The sequence below is a fragment of the Phacochoerus africanus genome, chromosome 11, assembly GCF_016906955.1.
Source record: "Phacochoerus africanus isolate WHEZ1 chromosome 11, ROS_Pafr_v1, whole genome shotgun sequence".
Classification (NCBI taxonomy): domain Eukaryota; kingdom Metazoa; phylum Chordata; class Mammalia; order Artiodactyla; family Suidae; genus Phacochoerus; species Phacochoerus africanus.
Genome location: NC_062554.1, coordinates 92,832,577 through 92,860,199, shown reverse-complemented (window position 1 = coordinate 92,860,199; position 27,623 = coordinate 92,832,577). Strand labels below are relative to the sequence as shown.

At 44.7% G+C, this 27,623-nt stretch overlaps 2 protein-coding genes across 5 annotated transcripts in view; one reads left to right on the top strand and one right to left on the bottom strand.

Annotated features, from left to right (window-relative positions):
- Positions 1-3,813, top strand: part of DMTF1 (cyclin D binding myb like transcription factor 1) — a 45,712-nt gene extending 41,899 nt beyond the window's left edge. For all 4 annotated transcript variants that reach the window (XM_047752928.1, XM_047752929.1, XM_047752927.1 and 1 more), the window contains 4 exons: positions 732-887; positions 1,443-1,820; positions 2,385-2,532; positions 2,696-3,813. In XM_047752928.1, coding sequence (XP_047608884.1) covers positions 732-887; positions 1,443-1,820; positions 2,385-2,532; positions 2,696-2,805 — 792 coding nt within the window. In that variant the 3' untranslated portion in view covers positions 2,806-3,813. The remainder of the gene's footprint in view (positions 1-731; positions 888-1,442; positions 1,821-2,384; positions 2,533-2,695) is intronic.
- A 23-nt stretch (positions 3,814-3,836) lies between these two features.
- Positions 3,837-27,623, bottom strand: part of TMEM243 (transmembrane protein 243) — a 119,735-nt gene continuing 95,948 nt past the window's right edge. Inside the window, exons 3-6 of the mRNA XM_047752931.1 lie at positions 26,564-26,839; positions 7,156-7,206; positions 6,052-6,156; positions 3,837-4,447 (exon numbers count right to left, since the gene is read on the bottom strand). Coding sequence (XP_047608887.1) covers positions 4,325-4,447; positions 6,052-6,156; positions 7,156-7,206; positions 26,564-26,641 — 357 coding nt within the window. The 5' untranslated portion in view covers positions 26,642-26,839 and the 3' untranslated portion in view covers positions 3,837-4,324. The remainder of the gene's footprint in view (positions 4,448-6,051; positions 6,157-7,155; positions 7,207-26,563; positions 26,840-27,623) is intronic.

Here is a 27,623-nt window from a genome sequence, read left to right as displayed (position 1 = left end):
TTTTTTGTTTTTTAATGGCCACACTCTGGAGCCATATGGAAGTTCCCAGGCCAGGGATTGAATCCAAGCCACTGTGACCTTTGCCACAGGCTCAGCTGTGGCAACACTGGATCCTTTTAACCCACTGCGCCAGGCCAGGGATCAAACCCACACTGCCAGACACACACAGGATCCTTAATCCAATGCACCACAGTGGGAACTCCCTACCAGCTTTTCAATTAGGAATTTTTTCTTTCAGCAGAACACGAATTACTATTTCTGTACATTTTCCCCAACATAAAAAATATATTTCCTAAAATTATAATTAAAAAAAACTATTAAAGAAAGTAAACACTGCCATAGTGTTTTTTCAACTGGAAGACTGCCAGTTTTAATGTGCTAAAGAGGAAGGAGAGAGAGGAACGAGTAGGTATGCTGGTTTACTACACTGGAAACATGTCTTGGACCTAAAACAAATAGTTGAGACCAGACCATAGAAATACAGGGGGTGAAGAGCAGGGTCAAGGCCTTGCCTCTGTTAAACCAGCAGACTGAGAAATGACAACAGGTAAACATCCAGCATATTATATACCCTGTATTTTATTATTTGCCTGTTCATGATTGGTAAGTACATTTGTGGCTAGTAAATTAAAGTCCCCATTTCAGATGAAAAGGTAGACTTAATGAGTACTAAGTCTACTTAGTAGTCTGATGCACCTGTGTTGATCTTATTTTTTTCTTTTTTCTTTTAGTCTTTCCATTTACAGCCCACTGGCACTCCAGGCACCTACCTACTTCAGACAAGCTCAAGCCAGGGCCTTCCCCTAACTCTGACTGCTAGTCCCACAGTCACCCTGACAGCTGCTGCTCCTGCATCTCCTGAACAGATCATTGTTCATGCTTTATCTGTATGTTACCTTATGTGCATGCTTTATCTTAGGTTACCTTGACTTTTCTAGTTTCTGTAGAAGAGACTGGCTGAGAAGTGTCACTGGAAAAAGAACTGATGTCCCTTCCAAAACAGTATCTTGGGGGAGGGGAAGAGATATATTTTGAGCTCAGTTCAAGGACTTGAGTACTTGTTAAGGACCAGGAGTAGTTGATGCAACCAAAGGAGCCAATACTAATGTAGTCCATTTATTTAAACATTTGGATTCTTCCTACCACTGTTGTCCCAGGAGCAGTGTTTTACATCTTCACTGGAGTACATCCCTCATCTGTGTCTTCTCGCATGAGATGAGCTTATATTAGGGAAAAGGGGGCTGTGAGGAGAGCAGAGGCCCCAGTCGGTAAGGAATAGGGGCTCTAGAGAAACAGTGATAATAAGTACACTGCAGTTCCAGAGGTGAGAGGCATGGAAGGGACAGGAGGGTACCACCTATGTCATTTGCTGTCTATATATAACTTTAGGCTGGTAGGTGCTTTTTCATTTGATATTGATCATTCTCTTTAACATTTTATAGCCAGAACATCTGCTGAACACAAGTGACAACGTCACAGTGCAGTGTCACACACCAAGAGTCATCATTCAGACAGTCGCTACAGAGGACATTACTTCTTCCATATCCCAAGCAGAACTGACCGTGGATAGTGATATTCACTCATCGGATTTTCCTGAGCCTCCAGATGCACTAGAAGCAGACACTTTCCCAGATGAAATTCATCAGCCTAAGATTACTGTAGAGCCATCATTTAATGATGCTCATATATCCAAATTCAGTGACCAAAATAGCACAGAACTGATGAACAGTGTTATGGTCAGGACAGAAGAAGAAATCTCTGACAGCGACCTTAAACAAGAAGACGCACCCTCTCCTCTAGCCCGGGCTTATGTTACTGAGGTAAGTTGCACTTAGGGAAAGAGCCTTAAGCCTCAAACCTAGAGTTTGGGGGAAGTCTAGAAATCACTTGGAGTGATATCCTCCAGTACCTTCCTCTTTTCTTTAGACACACAAAACAAAATGCAAACCCCTACCTGACTGCAAAAGTAACAGCAGTGTCACTGTGTCTTAATACAGGTCCTTACTAAAACCGTTCCCTGTCCACCTCCCGTAGTTTGAGAAATGTTTGTTGGAACCCATGGGAGCATTTTCCTGAGGGCAGCTTATAACACCACTCTGGTTCAGTTTAGGAACCTCATCCCACAGTGGAACAGCATTGTTTCTTCTATATTCAGGAGACCTGTAACTGAATTGGTTCTTTAAATTATTTTTTGTATTTTAGTTTTTAGGATTTAATACATTAGAGTAGGAGGTTATTACTTTTGTCCATTTTAAGACTTATTGTCATTTGTTGGGATAATGTTTGAAAGTTAAGTCCTTTCAAACATAAACATGTTGGGGGACTTAAGGAAAACTAATAAGGAATATGAGACAATTTCATTTTTTTAAATTATTATTATTTAGGATTTAGAGTCTCCTACCATAGAAGAACAAGTTGATCAAACAACAATTGATGATGAAACGATACTTATCGTTCCTTCACCACATGGCTTTATCCAGACATCTGATGTTATAGATACTGAATCTGTCTTGCCTTTGACAACACTAACAGGTACTGTAATACAGCAACTTCATCATGTGTTTAATAAACCTTAAGGGAGAGATCAAACAGTCAGTCTTGTTAAATTTTCATTTTGGTAGAGGGAGAATTACTCTAAATTCTTGACATGGATTACAGGATATATGTGTTTAACTTGAAGTTTAACTTATTACAGATCCCATACTCCAGCATCATCGAGAAGAATCAAACATCATTGGATCATCACTGGGCAGTCCTGTTTCAGAAGACTCTAAAGATGTTGAGGATTTAGTAAACTGTCATTAGGTAATTCTTAGAAACAGGTAGTTCAAGCAAAGAAGCCACACTGTCAATTACAACATCTCCAAAGAAGTAAGAGCAACCCCAAGAGGCTTAATTTACTATTCCTCTGGCTTTTAAATAGCTACAGTGCTTAAGCCACATACAGTGTTGCTGCTCTGACCTTTTACCTCCTTTAAATACATCGTCTGAGGTCTAGTCTTCTGACAGTGTGGTGCTGAGTGGAGCACTGGGGTCTTAACTGCAGAGATCTCAATGATTAGTGTTATTTGTCAGCAGGGAGTTTCATTCACTTTAGCTGAGAAAAGTTTAAGATCACCAAAGCTTAACTACTGTTTTTAAAGCAGTAAGGTTCATCTCTAAAGAGCAGATATGGCCCTCTAACCAGTCTCTAGTAGGCCTGTTTATATTTCAGAGAAGTCACATCAACATGGTATAGAGCTTACCAGTGAACTTCTCCACAGAGATTCACATTTTAAAGAAGTTTGAGACCTGAGGTGATTTTGTGGTGGTTACTTTTGGTTTACCCATTGCTGGCAGTGGGAGCTGATTTGGGCCGGATAAAGAGGAAAGCATTAAGAGTTAAGAAAATTCACTACAGGTTTCTTTTATAACTTTTAAAGGGACTATGGGTGACAGTAGTAAAACAAAAATTCAGCAGAAGCTGAGTTTTCACCCTCTCAGAACCCACTGTCATCAGTTTACAAAGTTAGCACTTTGAAGTAAAACTAAATGGGAAAGGAAGTAGAGTTGCCTATCCTATACCATGACCTTTTCTCCCATGTTTTACATATAAATTGCCCAGGAAATGGTTGAGGAGAGTATAGTATCCAAGTTTGCCGTTCACTTAGTGCATTAACTGGTGGGGATGTGATACAACTTCTCCCGCAGGCAATTTTTTTAAAATTTACTTCTGTAATGAAAGGAAACAAATCAAGAGTCATTCCTGTACTAGCGAAGGTTAAGCCAAAATTAGCCTCTAGGGCTTTAATGAATATGACCCCCTATAGAAAAGTAACAAAAAAAAAAAAAAAAACTTGTATAAATTATTTTATTTATTATTGTAATTAGATCTACACAATCAAAGTTGTCTTTTCACCGTCTGTGTTTTGTTAATGTGAAATTAAATTGTAGTTATAAGCAAAAGTGGTTGCCTAGGGAACAATAATTGTATATTCAATTTAACAGAAATAAAATAATATTTGTCTTAAAATGCAAGATTGTTTGTTACATAGCCTTTCGCCATGCAATTACATTATAAAAAGTTTTAATTTCAAAAGTGAAAATGACTTGTGCCATTCGAGCTTTAAGGGGGAATGTTTAAATGCAACACCAGCTCCTTAAAGAAAAAGCAAGTTGATCTAGGATATGTTTCCCCTGCAAGAGGGGATTTAGATTTACAGTTAACATGAAAATCATGTGTCAGGCTTCTGCAAGAGATTCTTCAGCATACCTTATCCAGCTCTTAGTCAAGTCCAAATATAGAGCTCTGAAGAGACCTGGTAAGTATTTCTCCTTGGCAGCCTCACTTTCCCACATCATGGAAATACAAATTTGCACATATACATAACATGATGATAGAAAATAAGATATAGTAAATTAGGTTTCTAAATTTCGGTTCTAAGTCTCCTTGTCGATACCAGTAAATCTAAAAGAAGAAGAATTAAATAAAAGTTTAAGTAATAGCACTTAAACTGAATATTCAAAATTTTAAATACAACTAATTCTTTTTCCATTGTGACCAATTTCATCTATATACTATTTCCCCCTAAATGAGGCTAATGCAGCCAAATTTTATTCGTTTTTTTTTTTGTCTTTTTGCTATTTCTTTGTGCCGCTCCCGCAGCATAGGGAGGTTCCCAGGCTAGGGGTCGAATCAGAGCTGTAGCTGCCGGCCTACGCCAGAGCCACAGCAACGCGGGATCCGAGCCGCGTCTGCAACCTACACCACAGCTCATGGCAACGCCGGATCGTTAACCCACCGAGCAAGGGCAGGGACCAAACCCGCAACCTCATGGTTCCTAGTCGAAATTCTTTAACCACTGCGCTACAACGGGAACTCCCAAATTTTATTCTTTTCTCATCAAGGAGTACCAACTGAGTTTCCATATCCAAGATCATACTTATTCCTACTTTCTCAATTAACTTTGTTTAGTGTTTCAAGCAAGAGTCCACCAATCATTTGGCAGGTCATCCAGGAATATATATCTTCTAGGGATATTTTAAATATATCTGAATAAAAGGTACAACTCTTTTAGGTACTAGAAGGGAGGACAGTTTTAAATTTCTTTAACTGATTTAGACTGCCAACACAAATGAGGGCTTTACACATGCATATATTTGGTTTAAGCCAGATCACTGTATTCACATCTGGCTTTAGGCTGGGAGGGGGAGGACAGCGTCTCTGGTAGCTTTGTTTCCAGGGTTCTCAAAGTGGGATGGGCCCATTCTTCAATCAGGTCACAAGAATACAGAATTGGTCAACTTTAAGCTTGGAAACTCAGATAAGTACATTGTTATGATTTAAGCCCTATGTGAGTCAACAGAACTGTGTTTAAGGGTTTGTTGTTTGGATTCTGCCTCTCCTCAAGGGAAGTGAAACAGCAACCAACTAATGAATGACTGAACACTTGGCAAATACCCAACAGGGGATCCACTACCATCTTTGCTTCTTTACCTAAAAGAAAGGCTTCTTTGTAGTAAAATTGAACCTTCTGTGAACAGGATACAACTGTAGCTTGAGATTTCCCAAGAGATTTTAGTGTTACTTTTTGTTTGTGGAGACAGCTCAAAAATTAAAATAGACTAATACTGTAATTAGAAATAAAGAATAATGACATTTCCTAAAGTCTGTTGGGCTCTGGATGACAAGTAAATCACATCAAATCTTTGGCAACCTAAGTCTTGTTTTCTTGCTATCAAGAGAGCAGAGGGTTATGGGATGGAGATCCTGTGAAATTGGATTGTTATGATCATTATACAACTACAGATGTGATAAATTCATTTGAGTAATAAAAAAGAGTTTCTGGTTAGGGTTACAACTTTGGTATTTAGGAGAAAAGGAAACTCAGATTCAAAAAAAAAAAAAAACCCTGCAATTTAATACTGAGAATCATCTTTGTAGGGGGCAGGGCTCAACACGGAGACAGAATTAGAGATAACCCTTGCATGCACCAGGGCTGGGTACCTGTCCTAGGCACTACAACCTTTAGCCCTCAAGGATACTCAATTTAAATTCTAAATAGTACTCACAAGTATGCAGGCAGTAATACTACTCAAAGAGATGCAGACCGCAAAAAATATATTCAGTGGTTTTGGAGGTAGTTGAGGGAAAACAAAAGCACTGATCAGCGTTACCTGTACAAAGAGAAATTATGTCAGGCCTCAGGAGTAATTCTTAGACTTGGTTAGACTGGCATCTAGGCAATGTAATATAAAATACCTCACATTGTAAAATGGTATCTATCACCAGGTCTGCCTTCTGGAATGTTAGTATTTAATGAAATACTTAAACGTCTTCAATTGTGTGATTTCTTTTAGTACTTGTCCTTAATCTTTCTAACCTTTTCCCCCTTTATGAGAGGAGACAAACCACCAGAGTGCAGTAAAACTAGCTAACTCCAAAATAACCTCTTCATCAACAAAGATTAGCATTTAAACCTCATTCCCAGGACTAACGACCACACTGGGGAAAATTCTAACCTTTTGTCTTATTTTGAATACTCTAGGGGAAAAAAAAAAGGTTTTGCTTAACATGAAAAATACTAAAATATTTCTAATACCCTATAGTTCTTTTTACCTTAGCTATAACATTTTACCCATTCTTTTAAACAATCGTGGAAACAAACTTCATTAAAATTCTCTGAGATTTAATGAAAATGTGCCCAAAAAATGTCATTCCCAGACTATGGGAAATGTAGCTCTGTTTTGTTTTATTGAGATAGCATCAAGCTGTACTATACAGGATGAACAATTAAAATAGTCTTTTAAAACCAAAGGGTAATAATGAATGTACTTTAGGAACAAAAGAAAGGTATTAGCAGTAATGGGGAGGTTGTGGGTTACGTACAGAAGGGAGTTACTGGTAGCCACTGACATAGAACAGATTTACTAGACAAACTCAGAAAACGTGCTATTTCACATTCAACTTGGCGGTGAGTGTGGAAATGAAAGAAGTTTTGTTTAAGTGGTAACAAAATTGAAAGCATTAATTTAACTATGATTGAATTACTTCACGTGCTCATGTACTGGCCCCTTTTATATATATATTTTTGGAGAGTTGATTGAACCATAATATTTAAGTTTTCAAAACTCTGGCTTAAGAGCCTGAGTGAGACGCAAAATAAAGATACTTACTAGAATCAATAAGGATGTTAAGCTGCCGACAACTAAATTGATGATTCGATCCTGAAAGAGAAAAGAGTCTTTTGAGCCATATGATAAACCCATGGCACTTTCAGAAGGTACAATGCTAGGCACTGTGGTGTTTTAGAATGGAGGGACCAGGACCTGCCCCGCTGAACTTTACACAAACTCCAAGAGAAGCTGGGCGTGTATGAGCCACCAGAGTAGAAATGGTATTTTTGGGAGGGTGGACAACTAACTGGAGCAGAGTTCTTAATGGGACAGGATATTTTCACATTAAGTTCTTCAGAAAATTGGTAATGACTGGAGGAGGAAGGGAGGCTAATAAATAATCCACCTGCTGCTGGAACTGAGCAGAAGCAACTGGGATGGCCAGCCCAGAGCCTTGCAGGGAGGAATCAGGAACAAGACGAGGTGTTGTCAAGAGCCATCAAGAGTTTGGACCTATTTGTGATACTAGGTGTCTAATGTAATCTAATAAATGGTACTGCTAGAACGGACCCTAGAATGTCCAAGCTGGAGGCCATCTCAGACCATCTAGCCCAGTGGTTTTCAAATTCATTTAATAGCAAAAGTCTTTAATACATAGAGAAACAGAATCATGTGAATGAGGAGCCTGGGGTCCTACCCATTGAGCTTTCCTCTTATTCCCATCTCAGCCTCAGATGAAGAATGGCTTGGAAAACTGATCTAATCCAATCCTAATTTTTCAGGTTAAGGTAAATTTAAGTCCCATGAATATGGTTAAATTATTTGGTTAAAGTCATAGAGAAAGTTAGAGGCAGCTTTGAAACAAGATTCCTAAATCAGGGTCACTGGTTAGATACAATTTCAGTTCTAGGAACTAAAAAGTTAATATTTTATATAAATAGTCATACATGCTAATACTGTGATATATATATATATGTATGTATATATTAGGTTGGTAGGAGTTATTTACAGAGCTTGCAGAATAAGGTGGTAAGGCTTTAAGACCTGATTAGGAAACACTACTTTAAAGCCAAGGAGAATATAAAGTAATCTTAGTCCTGAAAAGTCAAAGCTGAAGTCTTTAATGAATCAGCCTTAGAGGCTATTTTGGTAAAGTGAACAAAGAACAGCAGGATATGGAATTTGAGCAGCCAATAAACAAAAAAGCTCAGAGATGGGAAGGACACAGGAACATGCAGAGAGCAGCCACACATTTCCAAGTTACCTGCTTCTAAAAATAAGAATCCAAAGTTAAGAGTCAGGCAGGCAAAGCTGGAAGGGAAGAGTAAAGAAAGCCAAGTATTGTATCTGGTGTGCCTGATCTCACCAGGGACAAACCACACTCCAGACCAAGGCCACTGCAATTCAGATTTACACAAGACAAAGGAAGGAACTCCAGCGAACTCCCTTACTAAACTGGAGGACTCAGAACAGATCTTATCACTACCTCAGGTACAGAAGGCTACACAGCACAAAAAAGATTATGTACCATTGATAGCAAAGAGATTCAGAAACAAATCACTGGTCACTATTAACTTGTTCCCACACAAGACAAGTGAGAGAGAGAGAGAGAGTGTTGTGTGTGTGTATGTGTGTGTTACAGAGTATTTACAGACAATCCATATGAACCCCATTATTTTTGCCTTGTAAAAAGGTTTCAACCCAACTTTTCCGATCTATTCCAAGAAGTCAAGAATATTTGCACCCATCTCCTTATGACCTCCAGGGATTTGCAAAAGTTTATAAAGGCCTGCATACCTCACAAGAGCTCTTACGAATAGAAAGAAGCTGGTGAAAAGACTTGAGTGAGAAGTAGCCAGCAAGAATCACTATTCTCCAAATGGCACCGCAAGTTTCCAACCAGGATCAAAATGGGGATCGTGAACCTGGTGAACACACAGTAAGTATGCCAAAGGCGTTTGCATCTAAAGATTCCCAGAATGAAATGGTATAATGACTATTCCACAGGTGGCAACACGGCTCAGGGCAATTGAGAACTTGTCCAAAAATCGCAATACCCATAAGCGATGGAAACAGGATTTACTGCAACAGAGCAGATTGCATTTATACTTCTCACTGGAGCAGCAGCCTAGCATGTTAACTGCTGGTCTAGACAAACCCATCAAATTGTAAAGAGCACCCCAGAAAGCCTATTAGCAAAATACTACAGTAAAGTGTTTATCTTTCAGGAATGAAGATTTCCTCATAAGTGACTTTTTCAGACTATTGAACATATCCATAGAAGCCTAGCTGGTTTCAATTATTCATGAAAATGTATCTCAACTTTAATGACTACCCCATGCTTGCCTTCCAGACAGTTCACTGTCTAGAATCCCAAGTCATTTTCATGAATATCAGTTATTCTATTATTACAACTCAGTCTCCGTGGGACTCCCAAGATGGGACAAACTACTTAGAATATGGCAGAAGTGTTTCTCAAAGGGTCTCCTTTCTCCAAGCCAAGGCCTTTGCTTCAGGCCTTCTGCTATCAAAGGAACAATGAATCCAGGCCAAAGAAATAACAGTTATCTTCAGAAAACCTCCCACTTTCTTCTAAACTCTTGCTACACAGAGTGGTCATGGGCCAGCAGCACTGGCCTCACCTGAGACCTGTAAGAAATGCCGAATCTTGGGCCTTGCCCCAGACCTACTGAATCAGAATCTGCATTTTAACAAGATCCTTAGGTGATCTGTGTGCACATTTAACTTTGTGAAGCATGCTCTAAAGTTTAGAGTCTAAACTAAACCATTTGGGGAGTTCCCTGATGGCCTACCAGGTTAAGGATCTGGCATTGTCACTGCTATGGCTCTGGTGACAGCTATGGCATGGGTTCAATCCCTGGCTGGGAACTTCTGCCTGCTGCCAGCGTGACCAAATATAAAACCTTTTTTTTTTCCTTTTTCTTTTTTGGCCGCTCGGCATCACATGGAGTTCCTGGGCCAGGGATCAGATCTGAGGCGCAGTTGTGACCTAAGCCACAGCTGCAGCAATACCGGATCCTTAACCCACTGTGCCGGGCCAGGGATCAAACCTGCATCCCAGTGCTCCCAAAGTGCCACTGACTCCGTTGTGCCATAGTGGGAACTCCAAAAAGCATTTTTTTTAATAAACCACTTTGAATACTGATAAGTTCAAATAATAGGATAGAGACCCCTTCCTGGGCCCAGAGATGACTTTTCAGGGCTTTACCAGCTCTCCCTGCTCCCAGTCTCCAAATATAGAACAAATAGAGAATAATTAAACCACTCGTTAATTAGCATTTCAAAGGGCAGCGTTAGAGCTAATATGCTAGAAATCAGAAGTAGAGCACATGGAGAAAATAGAAATATTACATTTAGATTTGCTGTTTATGGAATGAACTGAAACTCGGTTTATCTCTATTTCAAAAGCTAGTTTCTATTACTCAGTTATTCTGTTTCCCACAAAAACTAGCTATCTCCTCTCCAGTTTTGTTATTGTCCTATTTCCATCTAACAGAACTCTTCTCCCTACCAGAGCTTTACACCTTATACTGTTGCTTACTTTTTCTGCACCCCAAGGAAACTCAGCAGGATGAGAACCAGCTTTGATCCCAACATGCAGAAAGGACAGGAAAGAGAATGAGATGTCTTTCCCACAGCAACAGGTTGAAAGACAGTCTTAACTCACATGCATGCATATATCTATGAGCATATGAACATAAAAATAGACAAAAACAAAGTTTTGAGAAGGATTCTGCATATATTACCGAATCTATTCATTTTTGTCACTTAAATATCACCTCAGTTATCTCAATAAAGTTTTTTTTTAAGTATCTACTATATCCCAGATGCAAATACAACCACAAATAAAACCACCTCTAACTCCAGAAGTTTACATGATGCAGAGCTCAAGAGGGCAGGAGGGAGAAAGGCAATGAGGTATATCATTGAACAATGAGGGAGAGAATATCAGACAAAGTCACATCAGAAGAAGGATGATCCATTGATTGAAGAGGAAAGAAAAGGTACCTCAGGAAGAAGGAAGCTCACAAATTCCCCAGGGAGAGGGGGCTGGGACGCGGTGCACAGGTGGAGAGAGAAGCCTGAGTCCAAAAGAGGCACATCTCTGTCTTCCTTTGAAATGGGGGAGGAGGAAAAGACAGCTGAGCATACAGGGCATTTGTGCCTGGGGTGGAAGAAGGTAGCCCAGTGAGGCAGTAAGGAATATGTTGTCTCCATCTATCAGTGGATAACTAGGCCCATCTGCCCAAGGTCACAGAGCCAGGTAATGGCAAGTGTCCTCTCCAGAGCTCTTTGTAAAACGCAAGCCTAACGAGGCAGGGTCAAAGGCTCTAAGAAACTTAGGAGTTCTCTGGTGGTCTAGCAGTTAAAGACTTGGCATTCTCAGTGCTCAGACTCCATTGCTGGCCTGGGAACTTCCACATGCCATGGGTGTGGCCAAAAAAAAAGGTCTAAGAAGCCTTAGACTAATACATACAGACCCTAAAATTAGAGCTAAAAGACCAAGGTTCTCATCTCAGTTCTGCCTCTGGCTAGCTGGGTGACTTCAAAAGGACCCCTTAACCCACTGGGGTCTATTAAATGGGAAGATTAGGCTAATATCTGGTCCCTTCCAGGTTTAAGGATTTATAGTTCTGGATCATTGGCTTTAGACAGCACCTGGGCCAGAGCAGAAGGCCTATCCCCCATCAATCAAAAAGCAGAGGAGCCCCCTCAACTTCCTTGGTCATAAGCCAGCATCCTGATACAAGATTGGGAACCCCAAACTCATTTCAAATGCTCAGGTGGTAATGAAAGTTCTGGGAACATCCAAATTACCAACAGTATTTGTCCTCAGCAACCTGGAAACATTCTGGCTCTAGACAGCTGGGAATGCTAACACATAAAATCATACTCAATCTTCCATTTCTACAGTAATTTATTGTTTTGCCTGCTTTCAAAATGCATCTAAAACTTGTGCTATGAGAGCAAAATCCTAACCCATTCAAGGAACAATAAAAAGCGCAAGGCAAAATTTCTAAAAGAATCTGGGGAATGCAAAGAAGGAGTAAAAGGATTTATAAGAAAAAGTCTGACTAAAGAAAACTTTTCGGGACTTCACGTCGTGGCTCAGCAATAATGAATCCGACCAGTATCCTTAAGGATGCTATTTGGATCCCCTGGCCTCGCTCAGTGGTTTAAGAATCTGGCATTGCCATGAGCTGTGGTGTAGGTCGCAGATGCGGCTCCGATCTCCCGTTGCTGTGGCTGTGGCGTAGGCCAGCAGCTGCAGCTCTGATTAGACCTCTAGCCTGGGAACGTCCACATGCCCTGGGTGTGGCCCTAAAAAAAGGAAAGAAAACTCTTCTGAGTTAGGTTTGAATGTTAGTTCCTGGCAGCCAAGTAAGAAGTACAATGGGTTTCACTAATGACAGTGAGCCCGCTGGATCCTAATGATCCTCTAATAAGAGGCAAACTTCTCCCAGGTCTAAGAAGAGTTCATTGCATGAGTCTGTGCAAATACCAGGACACAGAAAATACAGCTACTTCATACATGACTATTTTTTATACTGACCCATAAAAATAGCTGCAGGCATCATGTCCCCAAAAGTGTGAGATGTGGGGTGAGAAGTGGGATGGCTAAAATGCCACACACCCAATTTAACTGCTCACCCTTCAGAGCTCAACTCAAACATGCCTCCCCTGTAAATCCTTTCTAGGCAGCATCCTTGGGCACCTCTCAGGATATGAGATGTCCCTGTCTGGGCCCCCAGGTCCCATAGTCCAGACTTCACACTTGTGTACACATGGCCTGTGTCCTCCTTTAGGACTGGCAGTTAATAAACCATCGGTAAGGTAGCCTGGAGCCTGGTGTGCTCCTGGCCAGCCAGCGCTCTGTGAATGTTGTTTAAACAAGAGAATCATGAATGGAAGCTGCCGACAGTATTTTCCTCAGAGCTGGCCACTCACCACTCATCCAGGGCCTGAAGCCTCAGCTTGTTTAGCCCGTGGCCTTGCTGCTCCAGGACAGACAGGCAACATCCCTGCAGGGGCTCCAGGAGGCCCAACCCTGATGGTGCCTCCCAGGCTCAGAGCCAACCACCCCACAGAAATACCCGTAGTCCACCAAGGGCCATCTCTCAGCCTGAGGACAAAAGCCTCATTACTCATTTCCTGCCAGGGAAGCACCAAGCACTGGTTTCAGAGGTATAACAGGAGTTCCTGCCCAGGAATCGGTCCTTCTGCGGTGCTGCTCGCCACTCCCAGCAAGAAGCCCCGAGGAACAGAAAGCAAGAAAAGAAAACCCAGATGACAAGGCCACCAGGCCTCTCCCTTCCACGGTCTAGAGGGAGGGGATCTAGGAGAGGTCAGGGCAGACGGAAAATTCCACTTCTGTGTTACCTCCTGCTTTCTCTGCGACTCTATCCAAGTCCGTCTCCGACGACATCCCAAGCGGCCTTACGGACCCCACCTCTCCCCAAGTGCACTCAGGTCAACCTTCACCCCCACACCCTCAAGTCCCCAGGCAGCCACCCCATCGCCTGAAACCTATTCCATGGGAGCCAACTGCTTCCTGGACCACACGCAGGGCTCTCCAATGCCCAGCTTTCCCTTGCTGCCTCCGTCTGTCCACGTGGTCCCCAAGAGAGCCTGTGCTACCCACATACTCATCCCAGGCTCACAGGGCCAAGAAGGAGTGGGTGGGGCGGGGCACTTCCTGCTCCAAAGGCCCGACTGAGATGTCAATTGCAGTGATAACCTCTGCTCTGGTCTGAATGCTTGTGTCCCCCCAGAATTCACCTGTTGAAATACTAATGGCTAATGTGACAACAGGTAGGGGGCAGGGCCTTTAGGATGTGCATAGGTCATGAGTGTGGAGTCCTCGTGAGCAGAGTAAGTGCCTTTATAAGAGGGGCCCCAGAGAGCTCCCTACCCCTTCCTGCAGGAAAGGGGACAAAGAAAAGTTTCTAAGTGTGATATTTTGTCATGGCAGCCCAAACAGACTAAGACATCCTCTATTCTTAAGATTATGCCCTGGCATTCTCATGCCAACTCTTCCCTTCCTCTTCTCAGCCACCAGAATTATTTCGGCACCCTCTCTGCCAAATCCCTCGCCTCTGACCCTCTCCTCCACTGCCCCTGAGCCTGGTCCTCACCCTCATCCACTGACTGATCATTCCCTGTCTGTTACACCAAAGCCCTAACGGAGGGCCTCCTGACCATCCCTGACCAGAAGCCAGCAGTGTCAGAAATGCCTGGAGCCTCCCTGACAGATGTGTTCATCTGCTCTTGATGCTTTGAAACCCTAGTCCCTAGTCAGCCCTAAACCCTCTAGGTTCTGGCACTAAGCCTTGCTGTGAGGCCTTTAAACTCTCTGGCCTGCACCAGGCCGTTTACTCATCTGTCTCCTCCTCCACACTGTAAGGACTGGGAGGACGAGAGCCACATCCTCCTTGTTCACTGGTGGATTCTGGGCCAGTGCATGTGACTGAAATCCATCCCAGTTCTGCATTGCCCAAGCTGTGCATCCTCGCACGGGCCTGTGCATTCCCCCAGAGGCAGGGGCACCTCTGCCTACCACGAAGCCCAGCCATGTGGCAGCAGGAGCTGCCACTGCCTAGTGGGGAACCTTCTTCTGAAGGGACAAAGGTGCCACTACACCAGTAGATGGCGACACTGGTCACTGCCCTCTGCTAACCTCTTATGTGTGCCCAGCATACATCAGATATTCATATAGCAGCCGGAAAATCAAACAAATGGTTTACTACAAATTCCTGTCTTCAGCTGAGCACTGAGTCTTTTCCTGGACTTTTATTTTAGGTTATCTCTCTCTCTCTCCAGAAAGTGGCCTGAAGCTGCACCTCAGCTCAGGTCCCCAATCTCACTCTTTTTTTTTTGTCTTTTTAGGGCTGCACCTGCCGCATAAGGAGGTTCCCAGGCTAGAGGTTGAATCAGAACTGGAGCCACCGGCCTACACCACAGCCACAGCAGCTCAGGATCTGAGCCCTGTCTGTGACCTACACCAAAGCTCATGGCAACGTGGGCTCCTTAACCCACTGAGCAAGGCCAGGGGTCAAACCTGCATCCTCACGGATGATAGTCAGATTCATTTCCGTTGAGCCACAACGAGAACTCCCCCAATCTCATTCTTGAAGCCTATCCATCAGCAGACATCCTTGCTAAAAAAGATGCCAAGGAAGAAAGGAAAACTCCCCTCCCCCTATTTCCATCCCTTCCAGCCTGAAGAGGACCAGCCTGAAGAAGAGCCTGCTCCTCTGCCAATTATGCACCCACTCCCTGGCCTGGTCAGTTATCTCTGCCCTCACCTCAATCTCTCCCTCATACAGTTCATCATCTCTGGTCCCCAAATCTCAACTCTCCAACATCACTTTTGATCCCTTCTACCCAACCAACTTGATGTTCCGCATCCATTCTCCACCATTTTTACATGCTAAGTGTGAAGAAGTTAGAAAGGAAATAAAACCGGGTAAATGAAGAGTGACCAAGGTGGAGGTAGGGGGCTATTTTTAAAAAGGAGGTCAAGGAATCCTCCTGAGATATTTGAGCAGGGACCTTTTTAAGAAAAAGGAATGAGACAGACAAGGATCTGGAAGAAGTGTATTGAAAACAAGGCAGTATAGCAAGTGCAAAGGCCCTGAGGCAGAAGTGAGCTTGGAAACTAGAAGAAAGAAAGAAGGTTAGGATGACAGAAGCTTGACAAGTAACAGAGAGGGAGGAACAAGAATTTGTTTCACGCCTTTCCATCTTCCTCACAGTACATATATGCTCCATAAGGAAAGACACGCTCTCCACCACACAGCTCATTTCCTGGGATGCAGTATGCACATGATTAATCACTGAATCAAAGAATACACACAGGCACACTCAACAACCTACAGCCTCCAGAAGAATCCTGCACTCAGCAGAGCATTCGAGGCTCTTCCCCTAGCCCAGCCCTTCCTCTGACCCTTCCTCCCAAGTTCAAGAGTCTTCTCACAATACACTCAGTACTCTGACCCTCTCCCACCCTTTTGACACAGTGGGATCTCCTGTGTGGGATTCCCAGTCACATCCTCCTGTCAAAACTCCCGCTTCAAGGTCTCAGACTCAAAAGCCCTCTGACCTGATATCCCCAGTAGAATGATCCCCTTCGTCTGTGCTCCCGGGCCCTCTGCTCCTCCTTTTGCTAAAGGGCTCAACCCCATGTTAATCCTCCTAGCCACAAGATCTTCAGGTCAAGAAAACAGTGATTATCTCCTCTTGTGAGGCGGAGAGAAGAAAAGCAATTTAATCAGCTTCTTTTAAACACATAAGGGGCCCCACTTCCTACCATTGTTACTTCAGCTGAGTGATTCAGGCCCTTGACCCGTGTCCTACAGTTTTACGTCAAAGTGTTATATTTCTCTGTCAAACCTCAATGGCCCAATGCCAGAAATCAAAGGCCAATTCTCAGAATCAATGTTCTTTACTCCTTCCAAGTGGCAGTGGAAAATGTGTTGTCAGGAAAGCTCTGGAAATGGCCCAGTCAGCAGCCTAAGGGGCAGCCGTCTAGGAATAGACACACTGAGAGGACATGAAACATGGGGGCAGGTTTGGGCTCAGCGGAAGCAAGAGACCTTGGGCCTTGCCAGTGGGTTTACTCAGTTCCCCCAGAGCCTCAGGGCCCTGACAGGGCAGGAGCCCCCCCTGTGCTGTGGCCAGAGGCAACCCTAGGGCCAGTGGGCGAAAGTGGAAGCAGCGGCTCACAGGCCTCCCTGGTAACTCTGAGCTCTGACCACGGGGGCTGCAGATCTGAGACTCTGTGGAGAACCCGAAGCAGAGGCCGCACCAGCAAAGCCTCTGAGACTCACACACCCACACCTGCCGACCCCTCCCTCAAGCTCTCAAATGCACCAGGACCTCCACGGCCGCCCAGCGCTTGGAACACCCACCTCTGCCCTCGTGCCCCTCCAGAGAGAGCAAATGTAGGGCTGCTTTTAAACGCATCCCTCATTTAACAGATTCAGCCTGAAGCATCTTTCCATCACACCCATCCTGCCACATTCCCCTCCTCATGACTATGCGTACTTGAAATCTATTACTTTCATTGAAGCGGGGAAAAGAGATCATGGTAAAAACAGGAAACAAACCTAGTTCACATGTTTAAGAGACAAAATGATCCTCAGAGTTGGAACCACAGGAAGTGCTGGATTTTTAGGTGCTCTGACCTTCCAAGTGGGAGGCACAGAGCAGGGACAAGGAGGCCAGGGGCCCAACAGGCCTGACATGTTTATCCTCCTGACACATGCCTGTCCATGGCCTTGGATAAGTCATCTAACTCTGAGGCTGAAGTTTCCACATTTGTACAAATAAATCCGTATTTGTACAACGGTCAAACACGCAGGGCAGCTGTAAGGATTTGGAGACAATACATACACAGCCCTAGATCCTGGTGACACTTAGCAGAGAGTTGCTAAGTGGCTGCCAATGTGGTACTAGTACTATTTCTACCTCACCTAATGAGGCATCTCACCCATGAAATTAGGTCCTCAGGGATGAGTGGGAGTTGGGTGAACCCCAGAACCTGGCCCCCGTTTCAAATGCAGTCCATCTTCCCATGGGGACACTTATGTCTGTCAACCCACGTGTCCCCACAGCAGCAAAGAAAATATGGTCATTACACCGCTACATGCATGATATGAGTATAACATCCATAGGACTAGGGACTGACCCTAAGAAAAGAAAATGACTCAATTTAGTAGGTTCAGCCTATTACCACAGAGCTGCAAAAACCATGCCTCCTGGGAGAAAAACTCGGCAATCAGTGTCTAAGAGACCAGGCCTCGGTTTAAGTTTCTTATACTGTATTGTATTTTATTTACTGTTAGTCTCTTCGTTGAAGCTCACGTGCCCTTAACTGCGTGAGAGCCTGAAGCACTGCTTCCTGTTTTGCATCCAGCGTTCCAAGTCTCTGAACACCAGCCCTCTTCTACAGAAGGTTCAGGATGTCCCAAGAAATCAGGTTACATTGTGGTGATGCCAAAGGATCAGTTCACTTAAAACTTAACAAACTTAAGAATATAACAAAAAAAGCAGCAGATTCATGGACATAGAGAACAAACTGGTGCTCACCAGCAGGGAGAGGGAAGGGGGGAGGGGCAGCAGAGTGGTAGGGGATTAAGAGGTACCAACTATCAGGTATAAAATAAGCTACAAGGATGTACTGCATAACAGGGGAATAAAGCGAATATTTTATAATAACCGTAAATAGAATATAACCTTTAAAAACTGTGAATCACTATACTGTATAGCTGTAACATATAATATTGTACACCAACTATACTTCAATTAAAAAAAGCTTAATATACATAAAATCAAGAGCTGGGTAAGGCACTGTGCTGAGTGCTAAAAAGGCTGAAGAAGTAAGGCAACTGGCTCCTACCCTCAAGATGTTTATTAGACTCTGGTCTGATCTATACAAATCCCTCACAGAACAAGGAGGAAGTACCAGGGGGCCCCTCTGACTACCCGGCTCATAGGAGGGAAGCATGAACTCAACTGAGTCGTAAAGAAGGTTCTAAGGTGGGAAATGAGACTGAACAGGATTCAGAGACTTGAAGATGAGAGGGTGCTACAGAAAGGAGAGCACTTGCCAACAGCAGGGAGAGAGCTCAAAGAAAGGGGTCTGTGGACACAACTTAGAATAGATTTACAAGGAGATCCTGCTGAATAGCATTGAGAACTTTGTCTAGATACTCATGTTGCAACAGAAGAAAGGCTGGGGGAAAAATGTAATTGTAATGTATACATGTAAGGATAACCCGACCCCCTTGCTGTACAGTGGGAAAATAAAAAAAATAAAAATAAATAAAAAATTAAAAAAAAAATAAATAAAAAATAAAAAAGAAAGTCTGGGTTCCAATCCTGGCCGCACTACTTATTAGATGTGTGACATTGGGCAAGTCGCATAACCCCTTTGACTTCAATCTCCTCACTGTAAAATGGAGATGATGAGGTTATGATAATTAAATAAGATAATGCATGTAAACAAAAAAAAAAGGGGTCTGTGGAGAGGTGGCCTCCTGGACCAGGCTCCACAGAATATGGGTAAGACCAGGGGGTGTCAGCCCTCCCCATGCACCAGTATCCTCTGAATAGTTTTCTGAAAACAAACAAACAAATAAAAAACCACAAATATTCCCAGTCCTCTGGGTCTGGGTGTTGGGGTGGGGTGGGGATAGTTATTATAGCAGAAAAGAAAAAAGTCCTTGCATCTATCATTCTAACAGCAACTAAAAGTGGTTTGGCAGGCAGGATGAGAGGCAGGGGGCAGTGGAGCTCTGCTTTGAGGGAGACAGGAGTTGTGCTCAGAGAATCACCTGGATGTTCTGTCAAAAGGAAAGGGGCTAGGAGTTCCCATTATGGCTCAGTGGGTTAAGGACCCAACATTGTCTCCCTGAGGATACGAGTTCAGTTCCTGGCCTTGATCAGTGGGTTAAGGACCCAGTGTTGCCACAAGCTGCAGCATAGATGCAGCATAAGCCAGCAGGTGCAGCTTGGATTTGACCCCCAGTCCGGGAACTTCCGTATGCTACAGGTATAGCCATGGGAGGGGTCATAGGCAGACAGAACAATTTTAACCACATCTTTGTTCTTAACTAAGCAACAACCCCTGCCTCTATCCTCCCAAAAGGCAAGAAGGAGCACTCTAATTTCACACTATTATTTGCAGAAGCCAATGCTCTAAGTTTGAAGTGTATAAATTCAACTACAGGTCATCAAGAGACCTTGATTCTCACCACTTGCACTTATTTTTTTTTTAATTTTTTTTTGCTTTTTGCCTTTTCTAGGGCCGCTCCCACAACATATGGAGATTACTAGGCTAGGGGTCTAATCGGAGCTGTAGCTGCCGGCCTATGCCAGAGCCACAGCAACACAGGATCCAAGCCGCATCTGTGACCTACACCACAGCTCACGGCAACGCCAGATCCTTAACCCACTGAGCAAGGCCAGGGATCAAACCTGCAACCTCACGGTTCCTAGTCAGGTTCATTAACCACTGAGCCAACACGGGAACTCCTGTATTTATTTATTTATAAATTTTGCAGGGAGAGCAGGGAAAGATGCAGTAAAAATGCTTTAGTACATGGAACTTTAGCCTTTGGAACCAAGGACCTGAGTCTGAGGGCTCACTAACTTGCCTCCTACACAGAAAGTACTCCCCCCCCCATATTGTCTGAGTCCAGTGTATGCGCCTTCCTCCAACTTCACTCACTTTTCTTACAAGCATTCAAGTAGGAATAAAGGGGCCAGAATTGTCCCCACCCTTCTTAGAGGATGAATTGCTTACTGCATTATCAGTGAAAAAAAATCAACACAGGAGTCCACTCCAGGAACGGGCTTATGTCTCATTCCCCACAGTGCAGCATTTCTCCCTTGGCCAGGGGCACCAGCTGGGGGATGCTAGGTGCCTTTCTTCCCCAGAGAGAACCATCCTCCCTTTCCCTGCTAGGCTCACAGATCCACTAGCTGAAAACTGATTTCAGATGATTCGCCAGACAGCTGGCAAATCAACAACTCACAAGCCCTGAGGATAACTTAATGCCTTCCTTTACTCAGACAGAAAGAGGGCCAACTGTGTACCATCCAAAAAACTTTTTTTTTTTTGCTTTCTAGGGCCACACCTGCAGCATATGGAGGTTCCCAGGCTAGAAGTCGAATTGGAGCTACAGCTGCTGGCTACACCACAGCCACAGCAATGCCAGATCTGAGCTGCGCCTACAACCTACACCACAGCTCATGGCAACTCCAGATCCTTAACCCATTGAGCGAGCTCAGGAATCGAGCTGCATCATGGATCCTAATCAGATTCCTTAACCACTGAGCCACAACAGGAACTCCCCAAAAGTGAACTTTTAAAGGCAGCTGTGGGCAAGAAAGGAGGGAACATCTCTAATTTTGAGCTCACACTAGTAAGGGAGGATCAGGAGACAGAGACTCCTAGAGCCACACTCCCCAAAGGGGGTTCTGTAGACACCTGGCTCAGGCATGCTGTGTGCTGGGGGGTAGGGGTGGGGGGGTACAGGATAAGAATGGAGTAAGGGCTCTGATTGTGCCAGCGCTAAAAGGCCAGCCACCAAAATAGCACAGGAAGTAAGACTTACCCCCCCCCATTCCAACTAGAGGCTCAGTGCAAATTAACACATTAAAGGTTCTGGGGGGGTTCCAGTCATGGCTCAGTAGTAACGAATCTGACTAGGAACCATGAGGTTTGGGTTTGATTCCTGGCCTTGCTCAGTGGGTTAAGGATCTGGCATTGCCATGAGCTGTGGTGTAGGTCGCAGATGTGGCTCGGATCTGGTGTTGCTTGTGGCTCTGGCGTAGGCCAGCAGCTGTAGCTCCGACTGGACCCCTAGCCTGGGAACCTCCATATGCCGTAGGAGAGGCCATAGAAAAGGTAAAAAGACAAAAAAAAAAAAAAAGGTTCTGGGAAGTCTCACAGTAAAGAAAAATGTTTCAGAGAGTTCCCTTGTGACCCAGAAGTTTAAGGATTTGGAGTTGTCGCTGCAGCAGCTTGGGTCACAAGTGTGGTGTGGGTTCAATCCCTGGCCGGGGAACTTCTGCATGCTGTGGATGGAACCAAAAAAAAACAAAAACAAAACAAAACAAAAAAAAATGTTTCAAACTATACTCAATATTTTGTAATAATTCTGTTAATAACCTATATGGGAAAAAAAAGCTAAGAAAGAATGGATATATGTGTATATATAACTGACTCACTTTGCTGTACACCTGACACTAACACAACATTGTAAATCAACTACACTTCAATAAAAAGAAAAGAAAAATGTTTCACAAACAGGGCCACAAAACCAACATAACTCACCTGCTTTAAGAACTGCACTGTCCAATACAGTAGGACCAGCTATGGATGGAAACTGAGCACCTGAAATGCGGCTAGTCTGAATTAAGATGGGCTATTAAGTGAAAATACACCCTGGATTCCAAAGGCTTAGTACAAATAAAAGAATTCACACTAATTACATACTGAAATGGTCGTATTTGATTACATATTGAAGTGATAGTATTTTGGATGTATGGAAATTAAATAAAGTACATTATTAAAATTAACTGCATCCATGTATACTTTTAAAATATATAGCTACTATGACATTTAAAATCATCTAAGTGGCTCACATTACATTTCTATAGATATTGCTCCTTCAGAAAATACTAAGCAACACCACAGGCTCAGAAACCTCAGGTACAACGTATTATTGTGGCACCGATGCCACCATTTGTTTTTCCTCTCAAAGAGATGTAGTACATCCCACAACTAGGGATAGATAAAAGCAGATGAGAAAAGCAACTGGATACTCTGACTAGGATTGATAAGATGGCTCATCTAGCAATATGTAATTCCAAAAATTTCAAGGAAGGAAGAGCTTCCCCTTTTTCTTCTATTATTCCTTAGATGGTTATGCAACGATGGAAAACTGTTTTGCTTTGCCTTTTACTCCATGGCTGTATCTGCAATGTTATTCCTAAACAACATGCTAAAGACTGAATAAATCTGGAGTTTGGTAACTGAAAGCCACACATAAAGAAGTTCCTTCAGGGTCTTTCCATGAGGGTGCTGCTCCGGGCCCACAGGGTCGGGTATTTCTTATTCTATAACTGATTTTAGTATAGTTCACCCCATGACTTTGGGCAAACGACTTCACCTACTTTCTGTGTAAGGACCAAGTATGTGAATGTCCACGGTGCTTTCGGGAGCATGTGACACAGCCTGTGTAAGTCACCATTCATGATCCTAGTCAACCTTTGAAAGGGAGTTGGTGAAACATCACCAGACGATAACCAGTTCTGTGAATGAACACATAACCTACATTTGTAGCTCAGCTTCCTTGCTTGTAAGCAGGAGTGACAAGATGCAACATGCAAGGGAACTGGATGACCAAGTAAGGGCAAGCTGAATGCAGAGCAGACTACCTGGCACTGAGGAGACATAACTTCCCTCCAGAATCCACTCTGTGGGCTTCAGTCCTGGACTGCAATGTTAGAGGCTGGACCTAAAGCTCTGGTTCTTTCTAGATTTAAAATTTTAGGAGTTCCCGTCATGGCGCAGTGGTTAACGAATCCAACTAGGAACCATGAGGTTGCGGGTTCGGTCCCTGCCCTTGCTCAGTGGGTTGACGATCCGGCCTTGCCGTGAGCTGTGGTGTAGGTTGCAGACGCAGCTCGGATCCCCCATTGCTGTGGCTCTGGCGTAAGCCGGTGGCTACAGCTCCGATTCGACCCCTAGCCTGGGAAACTCCATATGCCATGGGTGTGGCCCCAGAAATAGCAAAAAGACAAAAAAAAAAAATTTTAACAACCTCAAGGTCCACTGATAGATGAATGAATAAAGATGTGGGTCATGTTTACAATGGAATACTACTTAGCCATAAAAAAGAATGAAATAATGCCATTTGCAGCAACATGGAGACAACTAGAGATTCTCATACTAAGTCAGTCAAAAAGAGAAAGACAAATACCATACAATATCACTTATATGTGGAATCTAAATTATGGCACAAAAGAACCTATTTATGAAACAGAAATACAGACCTAGAGAACAAACAGTGGTTGCTAAGGGAGAAGGGTTTGGAGGAGGGATGACTGGGAGGTTGGGGTGAGCAGATGTAAGCTATGATACAGGAGGGGACAAACAACAAGGCCCTACTGTTTAGCACAGAGAACTATAGTCAATGTCCTATGATGATAATGGAAAAGAACATTTTTTTAAAAAGGTGTGTAAGTATGTATAACTGAATCACTCTGCTGTACAGTAGAAATTAACACATTGCAAATCAATAATACTTCAATAAAAAACTAAAATAAAACTGAGGGACTATGATAAATCTTTAAAAGGCAAGTATGATTACTAAAAGCTCAGAAGATCCCTCAGACTAGGACAGGAAGTGGGCTTTTCTGGATTTTCTCCTCAGAAGCATAGTCTGTTCATATTGTTTCCACTGTAAGGTGGCTGTTGTGTCCAGTTTCCTGGTGTCTGAAATGGAGCATACTGGGAACACACTCACACAGGGCCAGTGAAGGGTCTTCCAGGGTCCCCATCCTGCCCTGGCAGTGACTGTTCCATGGAAATAGCTCCAATGCAGTGTGTCATACTCTTTCACTATTGAAGCCCCATTCCTGTGTCTTGCCCACTTTAGGTCCCCAAATAAAATCATTTCCTATCACAAAAGACAATGCCTCTCCTTTAGATCTGCCACCTCAGTTCATACAAAACATGATAAGATCTCAGATCAGAGGTCTCCTTTCTCCATTCTGCACAATTTCTCTACATCCAATCATTCTGTTAGCCTCGCAGAGGAAGCTAAAGGGAGCAATTCTGAGAAATATGGAAATATATATTATTCTTTTTTTTTTTCCTCTGAGTAGTTGATTTTATTGTTATGAGGCCTAGAATGGCCTAATAATGCTGGGGGTGTATACTCTTGGATTAAATAATAAGCAACCAACAGGGATACACCTGCAATAGTCAAGTTCTCAGATGGGTTTCAGTTGGATCAGAAGCAATAGGAAATATAGTCACTGACCATTTCAGCCCAAGTGAGTTGGAAAACATCACTAAGTGTCTCTCTAAATCAACAAGTTCCTTTCCAAGCCATCGACCTCAGTACTCAGAGGTTAAAGGCGGTGAGAGGTTTCCGTCATCCAGAACCCCAATCTGTGCACCATAGTATACAGGGGAGACAGAGAACCTCTTCGCTCTCAGGACAGCTGGGCAGCCAGGTGTCCTAGATCCTACCCCTTCAAGCAGCATGCTGTCTCTCCTCTCCAGGTCCCAAAACCTCTTCTAGTCAAACCCCAATTTAGGGGCATTCATATCTGAAAGCCAAAGGCTACCAGACACTCTGAATGGAGAATCCGTCCTCTCAGACCTTTCCCCAGCTTACCAAAGTGAGCACTTTCTCTTTGGTACTCCAACATGCCCCCCTACACCCCTGTTCTAGCACAGATCCAACTGCATCACACTTGCTTACATATTCCCCCAACTACCTGGGCTCCCTGGACCCCCTGGGCCTATCACATAATGCTCAATATGTTTGCAGAAATAGGGCTATCTATCTACTGGACCAGAGCCAGGCTTCTCAAACCAGGTGCACTGGGGGCAGGGATTATGAAAAGCCACAGAATAAACAAGGAGCATCAAGCTTAAAACATTTTCTCAAAACAACACTTTGAAAAGAAAAAAAAAAAATCCGGAGTTCCCGTTGTGGCACAGTGGTTAATGAATCTGACTAGGAACCATGAGGTTGCAGGTTCAATCCCTGGTCTTGCTCAGTGGGTTAAGAATCTGGCGTTGCCTGTGAGCTGTGGTGTGTAGGTTGCAGACTCGGCTCGGATCTCCTGTTGCTGTGGCGTAGGCCGGTGGCTACAGGTCTGATTGGACCCCTAGCCTGGGAACCTCCATATGCCACGGGAGCGGCCCTAGAAAAAGCAAAAGGACAAAAAAAAAAAAAAAAGAAAAAAGAAAAAAAATCCACATGCAATTTTAAAATAACAATAAAGTAGTAGTCTCCTGGCAGCTTCCAAATTCAGGGTTCGGCTCCAGGCTGTCTGGTGCACAAGTTCCCTATCCTTTCTCCTAAAGAGGTCCCTGCCGGAGCCCAGAAACCCAAGAAGTTCCGGACTCCATATGTGCCCTCCTTTTTGAGAGCCTGAAAGCACTTTGTCAGGGGTCAAAAATCACCAATGCCACTTTCTGAGTGGGGGGAAAACAAAAAACAAAAAAATCTGAACAGGCTTATCTTGCCCCAATGACACAAAAAGTTAATGCCAGGGACAGGAAAGTAGCTCTCTTCAATTCCTGGCCTAGGACATCACATGATTAAGCTTGTAAGAAGACATGATACTTTTTAAAAGCCTAAAATAACATACTATTAGCTTGTTTGGGTCTGAGACCCTTTGATCACTTCCTGTAATGGAGCCCCATCAAAGAAATCCCATTTCACGCCTGTCCTCTTCTGTGCCAGGCTACCTCGGCAGTAAACCCTTAAGGCTTCTACATAAACACAATCAGAAGCACCTCTCCAGGGCTCTTACAGAGGCCTCAGGCGCAAATCTGAAGCCTCTCAGAAGAGCAGCACTCCACCTGCACGGCGGATGTGCAAACACCCAACTACCTGCCCGGGGGGCGGGCCGCTTCCGCACGCCCGAGAAGCACACCCATCCCCCCGCGTGCCCCGCACAGCCGAGAACTTTCTAAACTTTTCTCCACCCCAGCCCTCAAGGCTCTTGCGCAACCCTGTCCCAAAGGAGGCAAGGAACAGGGCTAGTATCTCGAGAGGGACTGAAATGATGTTGAAGAATCAGCAGCTCTTTCTTGCTACAAGTGCCTTCAGGGGCCGCAGAACGTCCCAGAAAGGCTCCAGGCCGGAGGGCGGACAGACACAGACACAGGCACCCAGGCCGCACTCACCTTGGCCGACGTCTCTCCGAACAGAGGTCTGTTGTCCAGGCCACTGGTGCCGTAGGTCCTGGTAGAAAAGTCCTCCATTTTAGGGTTTACTCGCTGTCCCCAAGGCACTCAAAGCCGAACCAGCATTGCCTCCCGAAGTCCCGGGTCCACGAGTCGAAGTCACCGAGCGCTCATTGCCGAAGCACAAGGGGCCGCGGCGGCGGCGGGGGTGGGCGCTCAGACCCACGGGATAAGGCAGCTCAGCCTGAGCCCCGCTCCGCTCTTCATCTTGAGCAGCTGCCGCAGGAAGTGAAAGGAAACAAACACCGCGTGGCCGACGGGCCAGCCTCCCCGCCCCGCCCGCTTCCCCAAATCTCAGCCCAGGGTGAGCCTGGCTCGTGCCGCAGCGGGCGGAGCGAATGGGCTTCCCCGGGCTACCCGCTTCCCTTTCTTCGCCACCCCGCCCAGTGGCACGGTAATTTCCCGTGCTTTCTAAATGTTCCCGTGAGCACGTACCTCTTCAGGCTCAGCGGGAGAAAAAAGTTTTTCTGGGAGAAAGCCTTACAAGCCCTCGCCCCGCCCCAACCCTCTCTCCCCAACTGCCGGAGAAGTGAAGCTGCGGGAGCAGAGCCCAGGGCTCCGCGTCCCCTCCCGCAGCGCTGCGCGTTCAGATCGCGGCAGCGCGGAGCAATTCGGATCCCCGCTCGAGGATTGCATGTACCCGCGGGCCGGCGCGCTCCCCTCGCGCTTTCGGAGCAGGAGGAGGGGATCCCACCTTGGCCCAGCTCAAATGGGCCACTCTCTCGGATCCGCCTTGCGCCGGCAGGCCAAACCTCGGCGTCCCTGCCGCCCGCACGCTGGGGAGTCCTGGCCGCGCGGGAAAGCACGGGTCCCTGTCCACGCCCTCGCGGAAACTCCGTACCGAGGCGTCGGCGGGAAAGTGACCGTCCCGGCCCGCGGAGAGCGGACGTGCGCCTCCCCTGGCCGGGACCCCAAGGCCACTGTCGCAAACCGACTTGGCCCGCCCTGGCCACGTCACGGCCCAGGCCACCAATCCCGCGTGCCAAGACGCCGCATTGGC